The 17,986-nt window shown below is 44.4% G+C and overlaps 1 protein-coding gene across 2 annotated transcripts in view; it reads left to right on the top strand.

Moving 5' to 3' along the window:
* The window catches only part of ATP7B (ATPase copper transporting beta), a 122,472-nt gene that overhangs the window by 87,958 nt on the left and 16,528 nt on the right, over positions 1 to 17,986 (top strand). For both annotated transcript variants that reach the window (XM_077298130.1, XM_077298129.1), the window contains 4 exons: positions 4,069 to 4,264; positions 5,322 to 5,468; positions 5,736 to 5,878; positions 15,433 to 15,636. In XM_077298130.1, the coding sequence (XP_077154245.1) occupies positions 4,069 to 4,264; positions 5,322 to 5,468; positions 5,736 to 5,878; positions 15,433 to 15,636 (690 nt within the window). The remainder of the gene's footprint in view (positions 1 to 4,068; positions 4,265 to 5,321; positions 5,469 to 5,735; positions 5,879 to 15,432; positions 15,637 to 17,986) is intronic.

The following is a 17,986-nucleotide window of genomic DNA, read 5'->3' as shown; positions in this document are numbered from 1 at the left end:
TTTGAACGGCCACGGTCACACGAAGGCGAAGTGTCACAAGATGTGGACGAGGATGAGACACAATTGCCAGTAAGTCAGGAGGAGGAGCAGGGTGTAGATGTGGAAGACGAGGTGGTGGACGACATGCAGAACGAGCACAGCAGCACACATGGGGAAGGAGGCATATCACCCCAACAGCCAGGAAGAAGGAAGAAGCAGTGTGGTGGCCACAGACAGCAGGCGTGCATCCGTTCCCCGTAACACCAACATGAGGAAAGTTGACATTCCAACTGTTAGATCTTCCCGAGTCTGGTTATTTTTTAAAGACTCTGCCGATAACCCCAAACAGGCCATTTGCAGCACCTGCCATGCCTGCATCAGCAGGGGTAGCAAAACTACCAGGCTGACCACCACCAGCATGATTAGGCACATGGCAGCAAAGCACCCGACTTTGTGGGCCAAACCCCAGGCTCCAGGAACAGTGTCTGCAGGTGACACCACTGCTTCTTCCACTGTTTTGCGTAGAAGCCAATCCCCAGTTCACCGTGCATGTGAAGATGCCTCTGGCCCTGCACTTGTTGTTGCCTACAGTCAACCAGCACCATCATCACGCCTGTCCACATCCTTGTCCCAGCGCAGCCTTCAGTTGTTTATACCCCAGTCATTGGAAAGCAAGCGGAAATACACAGCTAGCGCCCCACAGGCCATAGTACTAAATTCTAACATTTCTCGTCTGCTTGCACTCTAAATGTTGCCTTTTAGGCTCGCTGAGACGGAAGCTTTCCGCAACCTGATGGCGGCGGCCGTCCCAAGGTACTCTGTCCCCAGTCGCCACTATTTCTCCCGGTGTGCCATACCGGCATTACACCAGCATGTGTCCCACAACATTACCCGTGCCCTCAACAATGCTGTTACTGGGAAAGTCCTCCTAACCACAGACATGTGGACAAGTGCTTTTGGGCAGGGATGGTACATCTCACTGACTGCACACTGGGTTAACATAGTGGAAGCCAGGACCGAATCGGACCCTGGGATGGAACACATCCTCCCCACGATGAGGAATGCGGGCCCTACATCAATCAGGGTTTCCCCCACAGTCTACAGCTCCTGCACCTCCTCCTCCTCCTCTTCAACCTCCATCTCTGAAATGAACACATCAGTCAGAAGCTGGAAGCACTGCCTCAGCCAAGCGGCAACAGGCTGTGCTGAAGCTACTCTGCTTAGGTGACAAACCGCACAATGCAGAAGAGTTGCATTTGAACTTTGATCTCTACAGTATCTTATAAAAATGAACAAGGGCTGGATTGGGCAAGACTTCTGTACACCACCAAGTGATACAGCGAAACATAACCTCAAATACATTGTCTTTTTTTGTGGAGGTTTATTCTCATGCACCTCTTCAGAACCACATATATATGGGTATACGCTTCCTGATTTGGTCTGTTTGGTGTTATACTCCTCCTTATCCTCCTCCTCTTCATCAACAAACATACGAACACCAGGGTGAATGTATTTCGTGAGGGAAAAGTCACTCATTTTTTGTGCAAGGGTGTCTATGATGCCCATACAATATTTTAAAAAAATGTACCCCCATGGGGAAATGTTTTTCAGCCCATGCATTTCGTGTATGGGCATTACAAGTCTAGGAGACCCGCTCCTTAACATTGGGCCTAGTTTTTAATAATGCCTTCCTCCACATATCATCATTCTCCGCCACTAGAACACCATGGTGAACGTGTTCTGTGCTGCTACAGCCATTCAATTTTTGGGCAAGGGTGCCTATGATCCCCATAAATAATTTTTTTTTAAAATGTACCCCCCATGGGGAAATGTTTGTCAGCCCATGCACTTCGTGTATGGGCATTTCGAGTCTAGGAGACCCGCTCCTGTGTAATGGGAATTTTTATTTTGAGGCACTACTCCATGATTCTTCCAAGGGGAGATTGCGTTGCGTGCAAATTTGGGTCAAGGCGGCCCTTGCATTCAGTGCATAAGGAAACAACAGTATGGCAGAACCAACTGAAGAATGTGAAGTGGGTTTTCCTGTGGCCATCCAGTACCTGGGTTCAAAGGCTTATTGGCAGGCCTTGCATTCAATGCTACTTTTTTTCAGTAGGCCCTCCTGTACCTCTCATGAAAGGGGTATTGGGGTGCGCTGTAATTCTTGCAGCCCAGCCACTCACTGCATAGGAGGCCCACTGTTTAATAATGGCCCTTTAAGAATATTAATGACGCTTGAGGCCCCTCTAAAAATAGGCTTTGTGACTTTGAGTCCCTCCTTCAGAAATGAAACAAGATGGGCCTGCTTTTGTGTCACACACTACATGGCCAGCTAGGGTTGTTAAATGTTACACTGACATTTCCCAGTGAATGCATTTGTATTGGTTGAAAGCAATGTAAAAGCTGAAAAACGCATCTAAAACGCTGCGTGTGAACATAGTCAAAGTGGTGGAGGAACATTTTGGTCTGGGGTTAATTATTTTGCCTTATATACAAGTCATTACCCTGGAAAGGATGTACCTTGACATTTTTCCCAGCAAAATCCATTTTGGATACGCTTTTGTATGTTTTTTGGTGCACCTGTAAAAATGGTGTGAAACTCTGACAACATTGCTTACAGCTGTGACCTAGGATTCAGAAATGCTTCCAGAGGTGATCCCCATGATGTTCATGTGTCATTTGAGCAGTGTTTCCATCATTTTCTGACGTTTTTAGACCTTAAATAGACTCCCATGGGGGATCACGGTAAAAATACTCGGGTTTCCCATAGGCTTACATTGAGCTCATTGCTCGGGTCGAGAACCCGAGTATTCCAATTTGCTCAACCTGAGCAACGAGCATTTTAGTGCTCACTCATCACTAATAACAATGAATCTTTTAATATGGAAACAAACTTAAAAAGGGTTGTACAGTGAACAAAGAACATTGCGTCAGATCACAGGACCAGAGAATTGGCTATTTCTCGTGGGCAGGGGCATACATAGAAATCATGGAGTCCCATCGCAAAAGTTCTAATTGGGGCCCCCTTCAAAAAGGAATTTCTTAATATTCAGTGGGGTCACACAAGAGCATATCTCACAACTTCGCAGCCTTTACAAAGTAATTTTCCTCCTATTGAAGCCCCTAAGTTGCCCCCATAAAGTTTGATGCCAACAAAAGTGCCCCCCCAAACACAGTTTGATACCCCAACAGTGAATTCTTCCACACCCACAATATGATGACACCCCCCCCCCTTGCCAAAGAATGGTGACCCCCAACACTGTATTAAGCCCCAACTGTGATCCCCCACACAGTATAATGGGCCCCACATAGTCCTTCATAAAGAATAATGGGCCCCACATAGTCCTCCATACAGAATATTAAAAGAAACACATGCCTCTCGTTGTTCTCTGTCTGCTCTGGTCTCAGCAACGAGCGCTCTGAAGCTGTTCACTGCTCGGAGCAGTGGGCGCGATTACGTCGCAATTTTTGCCCCCACTTAAATGTCAGACGCAGAGGCAGAATCATGGGGTAGTGAGTGTCAGCTGACTCTCCCTCTTCAATCAATGCTTTCAACTGCATCGGCATCCAGGATGCTTCTACAGTTGAAAGTGCCATGCCAGGCAGGGGGGTGGTGTCGGCATCGCTGGACAAATATAATCACCCAGATTTGGCCCTCAGGCCAGAGTTTGACACATATGATCTACAGTAAAGTTTCAGTTGTCATTTTGCAAAGCTCGACAGAGCATCCTGTGCTCTTTGAGACAGCCACCAGCTGACATGTTGGCCGGTAGCTTATCTCTGAGAGAACAATATGATTGGCAGTCTGAAATCGAACATGCCAGGTCAACATCTCCCCATCAATCAGTCGTCCGGCACTCTTATACAGAGCTATCTGCCGACAAGTAGTCTAATGTGTATGGGGATCTTAAAGTAGCTCAGTCTCCTAGTTGCTACTTGTGAGAGGTTCTTTCATTCTATAAGACAGCTAATTTTCTTAAGATTAACTTATAGTGATAACTTGCATAAATTTGGAACCTACTTTAAGCAAATGGAAACCAGTACTATGGTCCAGGTTTTATAACTACATATATTTTGATATTTCTGTAGGAGCTTGGGACAGGGTCACTGGGATATTGTACAGATTTCCAGGCGGTCCCGGGATGCGGAATCCGCTGTAAAGTGAATAATGTGGAAAGTGTCCTGGTGCAGAGTGAGAAGGGCCTAAATGAGCAGAATGCATACATAAGTGGCCTCACGAGGCCACACGAGGATGGATCCCTAATCATTGCTCCCGAGCTACAAGGTATAATTCTACTGTGCGAGAACCCAGTCCAGTGCGTTACCAAAACTTCAGTGATAGATAAGATATATATCTGTAGAAAGTTTCTAGTTCCAGCATATACGACCTTGGGTTTTATGCCTTTTCGAGCATACCACTACCATGAAGTGAGAATATAGAAATAATTATTCTTGGGCATCGAATGAGAACATGGGCTATTTATAAATGGGGATATCCATTTATTCTGCAGCTCTGTGCGTCTAGGTCATACAGTTCAATAGTAAAACATGCAAAAAAAAATGCAGCCAGTGTCTGATCCTACTGTCTGGCTCCTTTTTTTTATTAGAAAAGGGGCTTTGGAATTAATGGCGCTATATAAGTGGGTAAAGTAAATACATTTGGGAAATCAGTGGAGGTCTGAAATGATAGACGGCACCAATGTGATGATAGTGATAATTTTACTGAATTTCTCATCAGATTGGCACAAGGGGATGACCAGGCCATGTAGGGTTTTCTGATCAGCGAAGATGCAGCAGTTAGAATTGATATTTATAGTCAATCCTTGGGGAAATACATCAGTATTCTTGTGAGAGCAGCATGATGTAGGGGCACAAAGCCTGATTCCAGCGATTTATGACTTGCTGGATTGCTTGGTTTAGTTTTGATAAAATTTCAGTTTTTTTCTGTTGTAGATGTAGCAGTGCTATGTATGCTGAGCAGTGTATAATCCCACCCACATCACTGATTGACAGGTTTTTGTGTACAATTGTACATTATCAGCAAGCTGCCAATCAGTGGTGGGGGTGGGGTTTCACAGATGCGCTGGACCGACTGGCACATGAGAACTAGTCCTGCAGTGATAATCTCATGCTGATAAAACACTAATTGTATTAAAACTAGAGCACACAGCATTATAAATGATACATCCCTGGAATAAGGGTCTCTGCCTCTGTATTATGCTGCTCTGCTCTGAGATAAAATAGGAAAAACCGGCTGACAGATTCCTTTTTAGGAGAAATGTACAAAAAAACAATAAATTCCATAAGTATCGTTTTATTCAATAATGACCATTTTTGTATAGGTGCCTCAGCTCCTCAACCGCATTCTGTGTTAATTGGAAACCGGGAATGGATGAGACGCAATGGACTGCACATTTCCAGTGATGTAGATGAAGCTATGACTAGTCATGAAATGAAAGGACAGACTGCAGTGCTGATAGCTATAGATGGTAATGCATGCAAATATTCCTATATATGAAAATCTATCTGTTCAAAATGTCATAAAACAGCCGGTGTTATTTAACTTTCAGAAAACTCTAAAAGGAATAATGGTCATTTTTCAGATTGCTAGAATGCCAGAATATAGATGTCTGTAGGCCTGGATTTCCCTAAATTTGGCATTGTGCTGGCATTTATCTTCTATAAGAGCGTCTACTGAATGTTTGTGATATGCTACTGTCTATTTTGTGACAACCTTTTTTTTTTCCCCTGAAAAGGTGCATTGTGTGGAATGATCGCTATTGCGGATACAGTAAAGCAGGAGGCGGCTCTTGCTGTGCACACACTGAAAGCAATGGGAGTGGATGTAGTACTGATCACCGGAGACAACCGGAAGACCGCCAAGGCAATCGCCACTCAGGTATTTTTTGCTTCCATGTATGCAATTATGTCTAAACTTACTAAATGTGTATACAGTATTAGTGACATTAGTTGGTGAATGGGAACTGGGGAGCTTTGTCCCCATCAGCCAATATTAAAATATATTGCACTTATCTAATTCCGTTTCGAATTATAAGCAGGTACTAAGGCCCCCCATACACATTAGACTAACGTCGGCCAAATCCACAGATATTAACTGGTTCGGCCGATAGTCTAATATGTATGTGGGCACCCAACAGATGGTTATTGGGGTAGTTGAGGATCCTGCATGTCTGATTTCGGACTGCAGATCCTTTTGTCCTCTAGAGATAAGCAGTCGTCAAAGAGATCTGCCAGCGGCTTGATCATTGAGAATACGGGAGTCTGATGGTGTGATATGCTATGTGGGTATAATTTTTGTGTATATTTCTATTTTACTTATTTTTATGGTGTTCTCTTGTAGAAGGAGTTATTTGCTAATTGATGAATGGCTGTTGCTGCCATCTGATATCAGCCCCCACAGTACTGTATTGTATGCTAATGACATGTTGACCTAGCTTGTTGAAACAATGAGCCCCTGAGACCTTCCCCCTCCTGACCTGTGAACGAGGAGGGAGACTTGTAAATATCAGGGAGGTGAGACACAGATGAGTCCTGTGTGGAATGATGATGTGTTCACAGCACCTCAGAGAGAAAGAAGAGTATATGGACTATGCTATCCTCTGTCTGCTGGATTGTTGGACTTTTATCCTGTTACTGAACTGCATTCGTGTTCTGGACTATTTTATCCTTTGTGTGGTGGATCGTATATGGACCTTTCGTATTTTTGCCTAAATAAAGGTCTTGGGATTGTTCACTCTTTGCTGGCTCTGTTGATTGTGTGGTACCAGAGAAGGACCCCGTGACAGGGAGTGTTCATCAGAGAAAGTGCTCCTCTGTACGGGAGAGCCGGGCGAGAGAGCTGCCGGCCAAACGATTAGCCAAAGCATTGTTTGGCCGACAGCTATCTACTGTGTATGGGGGCTTAAGAGTAAAGAGTCCCAGCACTCACATGTCGGCTTTTGGCCTGTCCCAAGCCTTCTTGATCATGTGGAAGTCTTGTCCATTAAATACGACCCCTTGACAACACCAGGAGTATACCTGAACATAAGTCATGTAACTAATCAATAGTCCTATTAAATTCTCACATATTGATTATCTCATTTGTGCAGTAATGTCTGCAAAAAAGTAAAAAGACACAATAAGTTACAGCAGGAAACGTATTCTCTACTGAGACCTCTTGATTCCAACATTTGCAACATAGGCAACCGATATTCTTCACTGAGCAACAGTAAAGTTCTGCCATCTCCTCCCCTCGGTAGCACGTTTCCACACAGGATCATGGATTTGTTTGCTAATCCAGTTTCTTATACATTGCCAAATAGCATATCCACATATGAAGAGCCACGTGGGCACTTAGCCCAGTAACTAATATTTATTGATCTGCAGGTGTAGTAACTTTCAGTCCTAAACGGCCCTAATATTGAGGGTGATAAAAGTTAAGATATCAGGTATGTGCTGAACCACTTCTATCTCTCACTTCCTCCTTCGGCCTCACTCAATGGTCTTCTGCAGCTACCCACAAAGATGGCCACACACTGGACCTCATCTTCATCCGCCTCTGCTCCCTATCTAACCTCTCTAACTCACCTCTTCCTCTCTCTGACCACAACCTTCTCACATTCTTTTCCCTCTCCACTCCATGTCTACAATCCCCACCCCACAAACTTTCACACCCTCGCAGAAATCTTAAACATCTTGACCTACATTCATTCTCTGACTCCCTCCTCCCTCTCACAGACATAAGTTCCTTACACAGTGCGGATGACGCTGCCGCTGTATATAACACCACAATAGCTGTAGCTTTGGAATCTGCTGCCCCACTTACACATACCAAAGCTTGCAAAATCAACAGACAGCCCTGGCACACCAGCCTGACCAAAGAACTGAGGCGTGCTTCCAGGGCTGCTGAGCGCAGATGGAATTCAAACAGTCCCTCACTACTTTCAAGACCACACTCGCCACAGCTAAACAAACCTACTTCTCATCTCTCATATCCTCCCTGTCTCACAACCCTAAACAGTTATTCAACACCTTCAATTCTCTCCTCCGTCCCCCAGCACCTCCCCCCTCCCCACTTATCTCAGCTGAAGACTTTGCCTCATTTTTCAAGCAGAAGATTGATAGCATCAGAGACAGTTTTTGTCAACAACCCCCAGAGCCCTTCCTCCCGACTTCCCCGCCCTCCACCTCCAAAACCAATAACTTCACCATTACAGAAGATCAACTCTCCACTCTACTCTCAAAATCGCATCTCACCACCTGTGCACTTGACCCGCTCCCATCCCACTTCATCCCAAACCTCACCACAGTCTTCATCCCAACGCTAACCCATCTCTTCAACCTATCACTAACAACTGGTGTTTTCCCCTCAAGCTTTAAACATGCCTCCATCACACCTATCCTCAAAAAGCCCTCTCTTGACCCATCCTCTGTATCTAGCTATCGCCCTATATCACTTCTCCCTTATGCCTCCAAACTACTGAAACAACACGTCTACCTTGAACTGTCCTCCCATCTCTCTTCTTGCTCCCTCTTTGACCGCTTGCAATCTGGCTTCCGGTCACACCATTCCACTGAAACTGCCCTAACTAAGGTCACCAATGATCTCTTAACCGCCAAGAGCAAGCGACACTACTCTGTCCTCCTCCTCCTCGACCTGTCGGCTGCCTTTGACACAGTGGACCATTCCCTATTATTACAGACCCTCTCATCCCTTGGCATCACAGACTTGGCCCTATCCTGGATCTCATCATACCTAACAGACCGGACATTCAGCGTCTCCCAATCACACACCACCTCCTCACCTCGCCCCCTATCTGTTGGAGTCCCACAAGGTTCAGTCCTTGGGCCCCTGCTCTTCTCCATTTACACCTTTGGCCTGGGACAGCTCATAGAATCTCATGGCTTTCAGTATCACCTCTATGCTGATGACACACAGATCTACATCTCTGGACCAGATATCACCTCCCTACTAACCAGAATCCCTTAATGTCTGTCCACTATTTCATCCTTCTTCTCCGCTAGATTTCTGAAACTTAACATGGACAAAACAGAATTCATCATCTTTCCCCCATCTCACGCGACCCCCCCCCCCAACGAACCTTTCCATTACAGTACATGGCTGCCCACTCCCCCCAGTCCCACAAGCTCGCTGCCTCGGGGTAATCCTTGACGCTGATCTCTCCTTCAAACCACATATCCAAGCCCTTTCCACTTCCTGCCAACTTCAACTCAAAAATATTTCACGAATCTGTACATTCCTCAACCAAGAATCTGCAAAAACCCTAGTCCATGCCCTCATCATCTCTCGCCTTGACTACTGCAACCTCCTGCTCTGTGGCCTCCCCTCTAACACTCTTGCACCCCTCCAATCTATTCTAATCTCTGCTGCCCGACTAATCCACCTGTCTCCCCGCTATTCCCCGGCCTCTCCCCTCTGGGCAATGGGGAGCCAGTGAAGGGATTGACAAAGACTCCACTACAAAACCCTAACCATGACGTACAAAGCCATCCACAACCTGTCTCCTCCATACATCTGTGACCTCGTCTCCCGGTACTTACCTACACGCAACCTCCGATCCTCACAAGATCTCCTTCTCTACTCCCCTCTTATCTCCTCTTCCCACAATCGTATACAAGATTTCTCTCACGTATCACCCCTACTCTGGAACCCTCTACCACAACACATCAGACTCTCGCCTACCATCGAAACCTTCAAAAAGAGCCTGAAGACCCACCTCTTCTGACAAGCCTACAACCTGCAGTAACCACCGATCGACCAAACTGCTGCATGACCAGCTCTATCCTCACCTACTGTATTCTCACCCATCCCTTGTAGATTGTGAGCCTTCGCGGGCAGGGTCCTCTCTCCTCCTGTACCAGTTATGACTTGTATTGTTTAAGATTATTGTACTTGTTTTTATTATTAAATAACACAACCTCAAAGGCATCATGTCAGTGCCACACATGTCACTCCAAAAAGATATGACAAGAGCCACACAACAAAACCCGCTCAATAGAAAGTATTTTAACTCCGGAGAAAAAAAAAAAAAGAGCAATCAGGTATAGAAAAAGAAAACATTTTATTGATGAATAATAAACAGAACAAAATACAATAAAGTGCATAAAAAGTAGCAGGGGAGGACCCAAAGGGAAGCCGCAGGACTCCAAAACTGAGTGCCCAGACATTTAGATGCACAGCACAGGTTCAACTCTCAACCTAGCATAAAGTGCATAGTGCATAGTGCAATAACGCTGCCGCATCTAGGCAGCATATCCACTTGTTGCCCCATCAGTAACCGCATAGTGCTGCAAAAATATAATAATAAGTAGCCCCTAGGGGTGGAATGCTTACCAGGCAGTAAGTTTAAAGGAGTCCCGGGCCGGGTGTGCGTGTCCCGACGCGCGTTTCACGGGTAACAGACCCCGCTTTCTCAAGGGAATGTAATAGTAGCCCAGGCAGGACCTTAAATTAGCCTCTGACCCGACATGTGACATCATGCCGGCCAATCACAGGTGGGATTAGCGGCGCATGCGCACCGCGATTGCCAGACACTCGGCCAGAGAAGCAGAGCGTCATCGTCTTCACATGAGAGAGGGGAGGAGGAGCAATCCCCCGTCTCATGGAAGAGGACACAGACGCGCCGCTCCACAGCCGAATGCCGGCACCGCAGCACGCATGCGCACCCCCACTGTGCCACCACTGTTGAATATATGTACACAGAGAAAGTGTCTGAAGGTACCAAGTATAAATACAGTACATATAAATACAACGCCAAATAAGAAAAAATATGCTGATTCAAAGATGGTCTGGAGTGTACAGCATCACATGGTGTCCCGTCCTTTGTGCATATTCAGATACTCCAAAGATAATAGTGAAAGATAGAGGCGATATGATGGTGGACGGCCATATCCAATGGAGGTATTATGCCTGGGATGACAAAAGTTATAAAAAATAGACAGAAAAAGTTAAAAACAGTAAATTAAAAACAAAAATCACACACCCAAACCCCAAGGAGAGAGCAAGAAGACAGGAATAATGATTTTTCATTATTTGAAAAGGAGTAAGTATTACTATATATATACGCCAAAATTGCTCAGAGAAAAGAGGAGAACGAGAGTGACTCATTTAGTCCTTTTGGGGTCATGGTGTCTAAAGTCACAATCCATTTGGCCTCTACCTGTGCAAGTAGTTTTTTATAATTCCCCCCTCGAATCCCCAGATGAATGACATCAATGCCCCGCACCAACAATGATGTGGGATCACATCCATGAAATTGCCTAAAATGGCGCGGGATAGTCTTAAGGAGGGATAAATCAGTCACTGTCTTGGCCGCGCAAATGGCCCGCACGTGCTCACGCACACGTACTCTGAGTTCTCTTGATGTCAAACCAATGTAGATTTTTGAGCAACCACACGTGGCATAGTAGATGACATTGGTGTTCCCACACGAAATACGGTGCCTAATATCGAATTCTCTCTTGCCATCAGATGATTTAAATGTGGAACACCGCAGGACATTCGCGCATGCCAGGCAGTGACCACAGGGTATGGATCCAACAGTGGGCCCTCTGGACCCGAATGGGTTGACTCTAGATGGAACATAATGACTTTTTGCCAGAAGGTCTTTTAGGTTTTTAGATCTCCTGGCAGTCATAGAAGGACCCATCCCTAATGATGTTTGTAGGGAGGGTTCGGCCCCTAAGATGGACCAATGTTTTTTGAGAATATTTCGCATCTCCTCCCATTCATGATTGTAGGTCGAGATATACCTAATTGGGCCGTTATCACGGGTCCCTTTTCTCGTCCTTGAGGGCTGTAATAGGTCATTGCGGAAGGTCTCTCTAGCCCTTTTATAGCCACGTTTGATGCATCTATTCGAGTAGCCACGCGCGGAAAACCGTGTTTTGAGATCAGCACACTGGCTCTCGAATTTAGCATCTGACGAACAGATCCGTCTCATCCTCAGGAACTGACCAACCGGGACGGCCCTAATCGTAGATGGATTATGGGCAGAAGATGCATGGATAAGTGCATTAACCGATGTTGGTTTGCGATAAACATCCGTCTGGATGCGACCAATGTGGTCCACCTCAAAGGTGACATCCAGAAAGTTAACTTTCGGTCAAGGCCTCAGTCGAGAAATTCCTCCTATTCAAGATCTCGATCAAATTCTAGGAGATCTAATCTGTCTGGTGAGGACGAACCAGTGTTGAGGGGTTCCTCACAAGGTGGTTCTATTACAAATATATCCACCACCAAACGCACCACAAGACAGACAACTAAATCAAAACAAACTGGAGGGAACTCTAATCAGCAGGGAGGATTACAGGTAGTGAATCTCTCTCAACATATACTAACTGAGACCCAAATAAGGGTATTGAGTAAGGGATTTTCTTTTGCCCCCACTAATTCGTTCAATTTTTTTACAGCCATGAAGGACCTCAATTTATTCTCTCGAAAATTGCTTCTCAGAAAACTTCATCATAAAAAAGAATCATGTGAACTGATGTCTGAGATCGAGAGAGAGACCCTTCATCACTTGGAGGACCTCCTGGAGGAGCAGGAGGGCCCTAGTACAAGTAGGTTTCCATCCTCCGCTATGGCCAGATCGACTAGGTTCCCCCCCCTGTCACTCAGTCCTGCTATTGACATCTTTACGAGATTGGTAACAGAGGAATTCAAGGAACTGTCTACTAGACGGCGCTTTGATAACCTCACAAGAGATGAAAGGACGGCTATCTCAGACCTTCAAAAATTACCTAACATTGTTTTTAAGGCGGCTGACAAGGGGGGCAACATAGTCATCTGGCCTCAAGATAAATATGAACGTGAGGCATTTCGCCAACTGAGAGACCGAGATACCTATCGCAGATTGTCTTTTAACCCCACATCCACGTTTTCATTGGACCTTCAAAAAATCCTAATTAGGGCCCTTGATGAGGGTCTAATTACCAAACAAGTCCTTGAGGGTCTGACAGTTAGGTTTCCTAAAATTTCAACTTTCTATTTATTGCCCAAGATCCACAAGAACGCCGTCGACCCCCCCCGGGCGTCCCATAGTATCAGGAATTGGTAGTCTATGTGATCCGATTTGCCGACACGAGTGTTGGTCATGATCCACAAGAATGCCATCAACCCTCGCCAGGGCGTCTGTCGTATCACGTACATAGGATGGAAGTGTTTCCACCAAAGGTTTTAAGTAGAAATCTATAAATTGGCAAATCGGATCACATAGAGTATCTGAATATGCACAGTGGTGGCACAGTGGGGGTGCGCATGCGTGCTGCGGTGCCGGCATTCGGCTGTGGAGCGGCGCGTCTGTGTCCTCTTCCATGAGACGGGGGATTGCTCCTCCTCCCCTCTCTCATGTGAAGACGATGACGCTCTGCTTCTCTGGCCGAGTGTCTGGCAATCGCGGTGCGCATGCGCCGCTAATCCCACCTGTGATTGGCCGGCATGATGTCACATGTCGGGTCAGAGGCTAATTTAAGGTCCTGCCTGGGCTACTATTACATTCCCTTGAGAAAGCGGGGTCTGTTACCCGTGAAACGCGCGTCGGGACACGCACACCCGGCCCGGGACTCCTTTAAACTTACTGCCTGGTAAGCATTCCACCCCTAGGGGCTACTTATTATTATATTTTTGCAGCACTATGCGGTTACTGATGGGGCAACAAGTGGATATGCTGCCTAGATGCGGCAGCGTTATTGCACTATGCACTTTATGCTAGGTTGAGAGTTGAACCTGTGCTGTGCATCTAAATGTCTGGGCACTCAGTTTTGGAGTCCTGCAGCTTCCCTTTGGGTCCTCCCCTGCTACTTTTTATGCACTTTATTGTATTTTGTTCTGTTTATTATTCATCAATAAAATGTTTTCTTTTTCTATACCTGATTGCTCTTTTTTTCTCCGGAGTTAAAATTGTTTTTATTATGTATACCCCTCCTCACATGTAAAGCGCCATGGGATAAATGGCGCTATAACAATAAATAATAATAAAAATAATAATAACCAGCTCATTAGAGCAGACCTGATGGTGAAATGAGTACACCCTGTAAAAATTAAGCGAACATTCCCATGTTTGCCTCATAACCGAAGCTCCGGTATTAGTCGGGGAGGCCTCTTTTTATTATTCTCATACTGGATGTCATTTTAGATTAAAGATTACTACACATATGAATCACCACCACCAGGCATCGCTCCATTATTCCCAGCATTCACAGGGACATACCTCTTCCGTGCCATACCGGATCTCTACGTGTATTGACTTTAGTCCGTACTGGGAACTTTCCAGATTTCTTCTTCACTACAGCTCTGTTTTTCTACCGTTTATCTTCTCACAAGCGAGGTTTGACAAAGACCCATCACGGGGTCGAAACGTTACCTACTTTAAACCTACCACGGAGACCCTCTCCTAATTGCCTTAACATTGTGCTAACTTGAATAAACTTTTTGCTCTTGTTATGCATCCAAAAATTCAAAACTTGAGTGCGGCTGTTTTCTTCAATATATGACTTTGACTGGATCACCTCCATGTTCAGTCAACACCTATCTAACTATATACTGAGTGCACACCTTTTTCTCTACAACTTATGAATCTATGAACGTTATCTACCTGTTCAAGTGCCTCTGAGGCCGAGATACAAGGTGAAAAGGCAAAGAATTCGGATTCAGTCAGTCTGCCTCATTATATATGAAGTCTTCAATGGAAGTCTTCAGAGGCTGGACAGACATATGTCTGAGATGGTTTAGTGAATCCTGCATTGATCAGGAGATTGGACACCTGGAGCTCCCTTCCAACTCTAACATTCTAGGATTCTATCATAAGTACAGTCCATTAATATTAAAGTACCAGATAACCCTTTTAAACTAGGCCATGATAAATGGGGCAAAGTTATTAAAGTGGCTCATGATGAATAGTACATTGGTGCATTTTTCAAGTTTTCACTAACTACTAACATACTGTGCCAAAGTATTGCATCTTTGGCTACGCTCCTTTCAGTAATGCCCTACCCATTGTCACGAAGCAATACCGAATGTTCAGTTAGGCATGGGAAATGTTTCAAAGACATAATAAATTATGATAAAAGGCATGTAAATCGTTTCTGGAAACAGGCAGTTAAAAGGTTAGGGCGGGCTGAAATATATGGGAATGTACAAAGAACATATAAAAGAAGATTATAATCAGCTTGTGAGTGCACCAGTTCAGTGGGATTTGCCTTTTCGTTCACCCCCACCAAGGTCATGGCAGCCACCATATTCCTTTCTTGAGAAAACAAAGCGTATATCTGTTTAACTATAACACATCTGTTTATATTGTATTCTATATTATTTCAAGGACCAAGGTAAGTTTCTGGAATGTGATATCTCATAGTCGGAATTCTATTTTTCACTTTAGTAAAATTCTTGGTAGTTTTGATAGGAATTGTTTGTAAACCTTTTGGCTCTTCCAGGTCGGGATCAACAAGGTGTTTGCAGAAGTTCTTCCATCTCACAAGGTGGCAAAAGTGGAAGCATTACAAAACGAAGGGAAGAAAGTAGCCATGGTGGGCGATGGCGTCAATGACTCTCCTGCATTGGCCAGGGCTGATATTGGGATTGCCATTGGCACAGGAACAGATGTTGCCATTGAAGCTGCAGATGTTGTTCTTATCAGAGTATGTGCATCCCCCATGTCTGAATCAAACAGTTTGTGTTTTAACAATATTGGAGTGACAGAAGTCAATTTCCATATGATGTCACTTGTCGGATGTTTCAAATCAGTGTTTCCACACCAGTAATCGAGTGTTCCTCAATCATTGTCTACTGGTTTATCGCAGTCCAACCATTTATCTACATTTTATATATAAAAATAAAATAATAACCAAGAGCATACATACCGTAGCTGGAGCCCTGGTAGTCTCTATGGGACTATTGAGAAGGCCCAACCTTATCCTTTTCCCTTACTTAAAGGGATGCGCACACGCGCTTCACAGCCCAAGCAGAACTAAGTACAATTAGCTACAGGATCATCAGGCCCCACTAACCTATTAAGAAATGTGATGTGTGAGCAACACGTTTTGAGACTTTATTTCCCAGGATGGAGGTGTAGTTCCCGTGTGTGTGTGTGTGTAGCAGTGTATTGAACTTCTGTCTTTCAGGCTCCATATCTCACCATCCACTACAGCTTCCAATGTGAGACTGCCATTATTTTATAGACAATCATCTTGGCTATCTCATGCATAAATTTGATTTGCAACTATTTAGCATATGATTAGTTATGCAGATTCTTGTCATGTTACTGCATTGTTACTGTTTTGCTCCTAAAAATCTAAATTAAATTTTTTATAATTTTGTTAGTATTCTGTAAATCCACCTTTGCCTATCAACACTGCCTGAATCCTTCTGAGAATGCTCTTAATTAGATACAAGCATGTCTTGATAAAAATTTGATCCCAGGTCTCTTCTACACGTTCCCAAAGTTGGTGTATACTGGTCAACTCACTTTGGTATGTATACAGCTTTTTCTTCAACTCTGTAATAAGAAGAAAATCCGGCAACCAATCAAAACTCACGTAATCATGAAGGATATCTGCATACACCTTGCAAATACTGAGGGGCTCCTGGTGCTTCACTGCATGTAAGACTTGCGTAGAGTTCCAAAATAGCAAAAGGTGGCACTCAGTCTCTTAAACACTCTTATTTCTTTAAAATCCTTTAAAACATGGTTGGCCGTTTCGTACACAATTGCGTTTCAACAGGTTTGGACCCGTTCATCCATGTTTTAAGGATTGTTAAATAAGAGATTTTAAGTGCCGCCGACTTCTCTTTTTTTCTCTTCAACTCTAGCCACAAGTGTTCGATTGGGTTGAGGTCATTGAACCATTACTTCGCCAATCTTAACTTATGCTTCTGGTCGCTGTCCTGCTGGAACACTGTCGTCCTTTTCATACCCATTGTACTCAAGTGTATGAAGTAACTAGTCTTGTAGGATACCCACATATAGCTCAACACTGAGAACACCATCGATCCTGGCCAAGTATCCTACATGTTTGGCTGTGAAACAATCCCATATCATCAGGCGTCCTCCATCGATCTTGACAGTTCCTTCAATTTCTTTATCCATTAGCACCTATTTGCCTTGTCTCTTCCAGACCCATTTGCACCCATCAGAGCCTAGTCTATCGACTTTCATCTCATTGCTCCAAATCACCCGTTTTCAGTCTTCTACTTCCACTTTTCAAACTTTTTAGCAAGCTCGCGCCAACGCTCCTTATGACAATATTGAAGTCAAGACTTCTTCATTTTTTTCAGGGCACTATTCCAGACTTGTGTAAGGTGTGTCACACGGTGCTCGCATGGATGTCTGTGATCTCACTGTTATGAAGTATACGAGCCACCTCCACGTCTGTATTTGTCGCACCAGAACTGATATACCTTGTGATGACCCGACTGGTTTACTCCAATATTTTGCCTGGATGTCCACTTCTTGACTTTTGAATGGATGGATGGACTTCATTTCATATTCTTCCAATTATCATGGCATTCACATTATGTGGTTTGGCAATTTTCTTGGCCGAGAGACCTCTGTCGATGAGCTGGATGATTCTGTTTCTCTTATTTTGGGAAATCTGTTTTCATGGCTGCTCATCTATTCGTACCAGTGACCTTTCACTTGGGAATCAAGCTAATAACACACTGAGCTATTAGAGAATGTGAGAACAGGTTGTGATTTCTAGTATACAGGAAGAAAAAAGTGTATCCACCACTAGAAGCAAAACGATAACCATGCAGTGACATGAATCTGCATCATTAATCATATTCTAAATAGTTGCAAGTCAAATTTATTATATGAGATAGCCAAGATGATTGTCTATAAAATGATGGCAGCACCACATTAAAAGCAGTAGTGAATGGTGAGATATGGAGCCTAAAAGTCAAAAGTTCAAAACATTGTTACCCTTTTGCTTGTCAGTGTGTGTGTATTATATTTATAACTAGTAAGTGTGTTCTATACACACAAAATTA

This window comes from Ranitomeya variabilis, chromosome 3 (genome assembly GCF_051348905.1).
Source record: "Ranitomeya variabilis isolate aRanVar5 chromosome 3, aRanVar5.hap1, whole genome shotgun sequence".
In the NCBI taxonomy this organism is placed as follows: domain Eukaryota; kingdom Metazoa; phylum Chordata; class Amphibia; order Anura; family Dendrobatidae; genus Ranitomeya; species Ranitomeya variabilis.
Note: the sequence above shows the minus strand (reverse complement) of the source record. Positions and strands in the feature narration are given on the sequence as shown.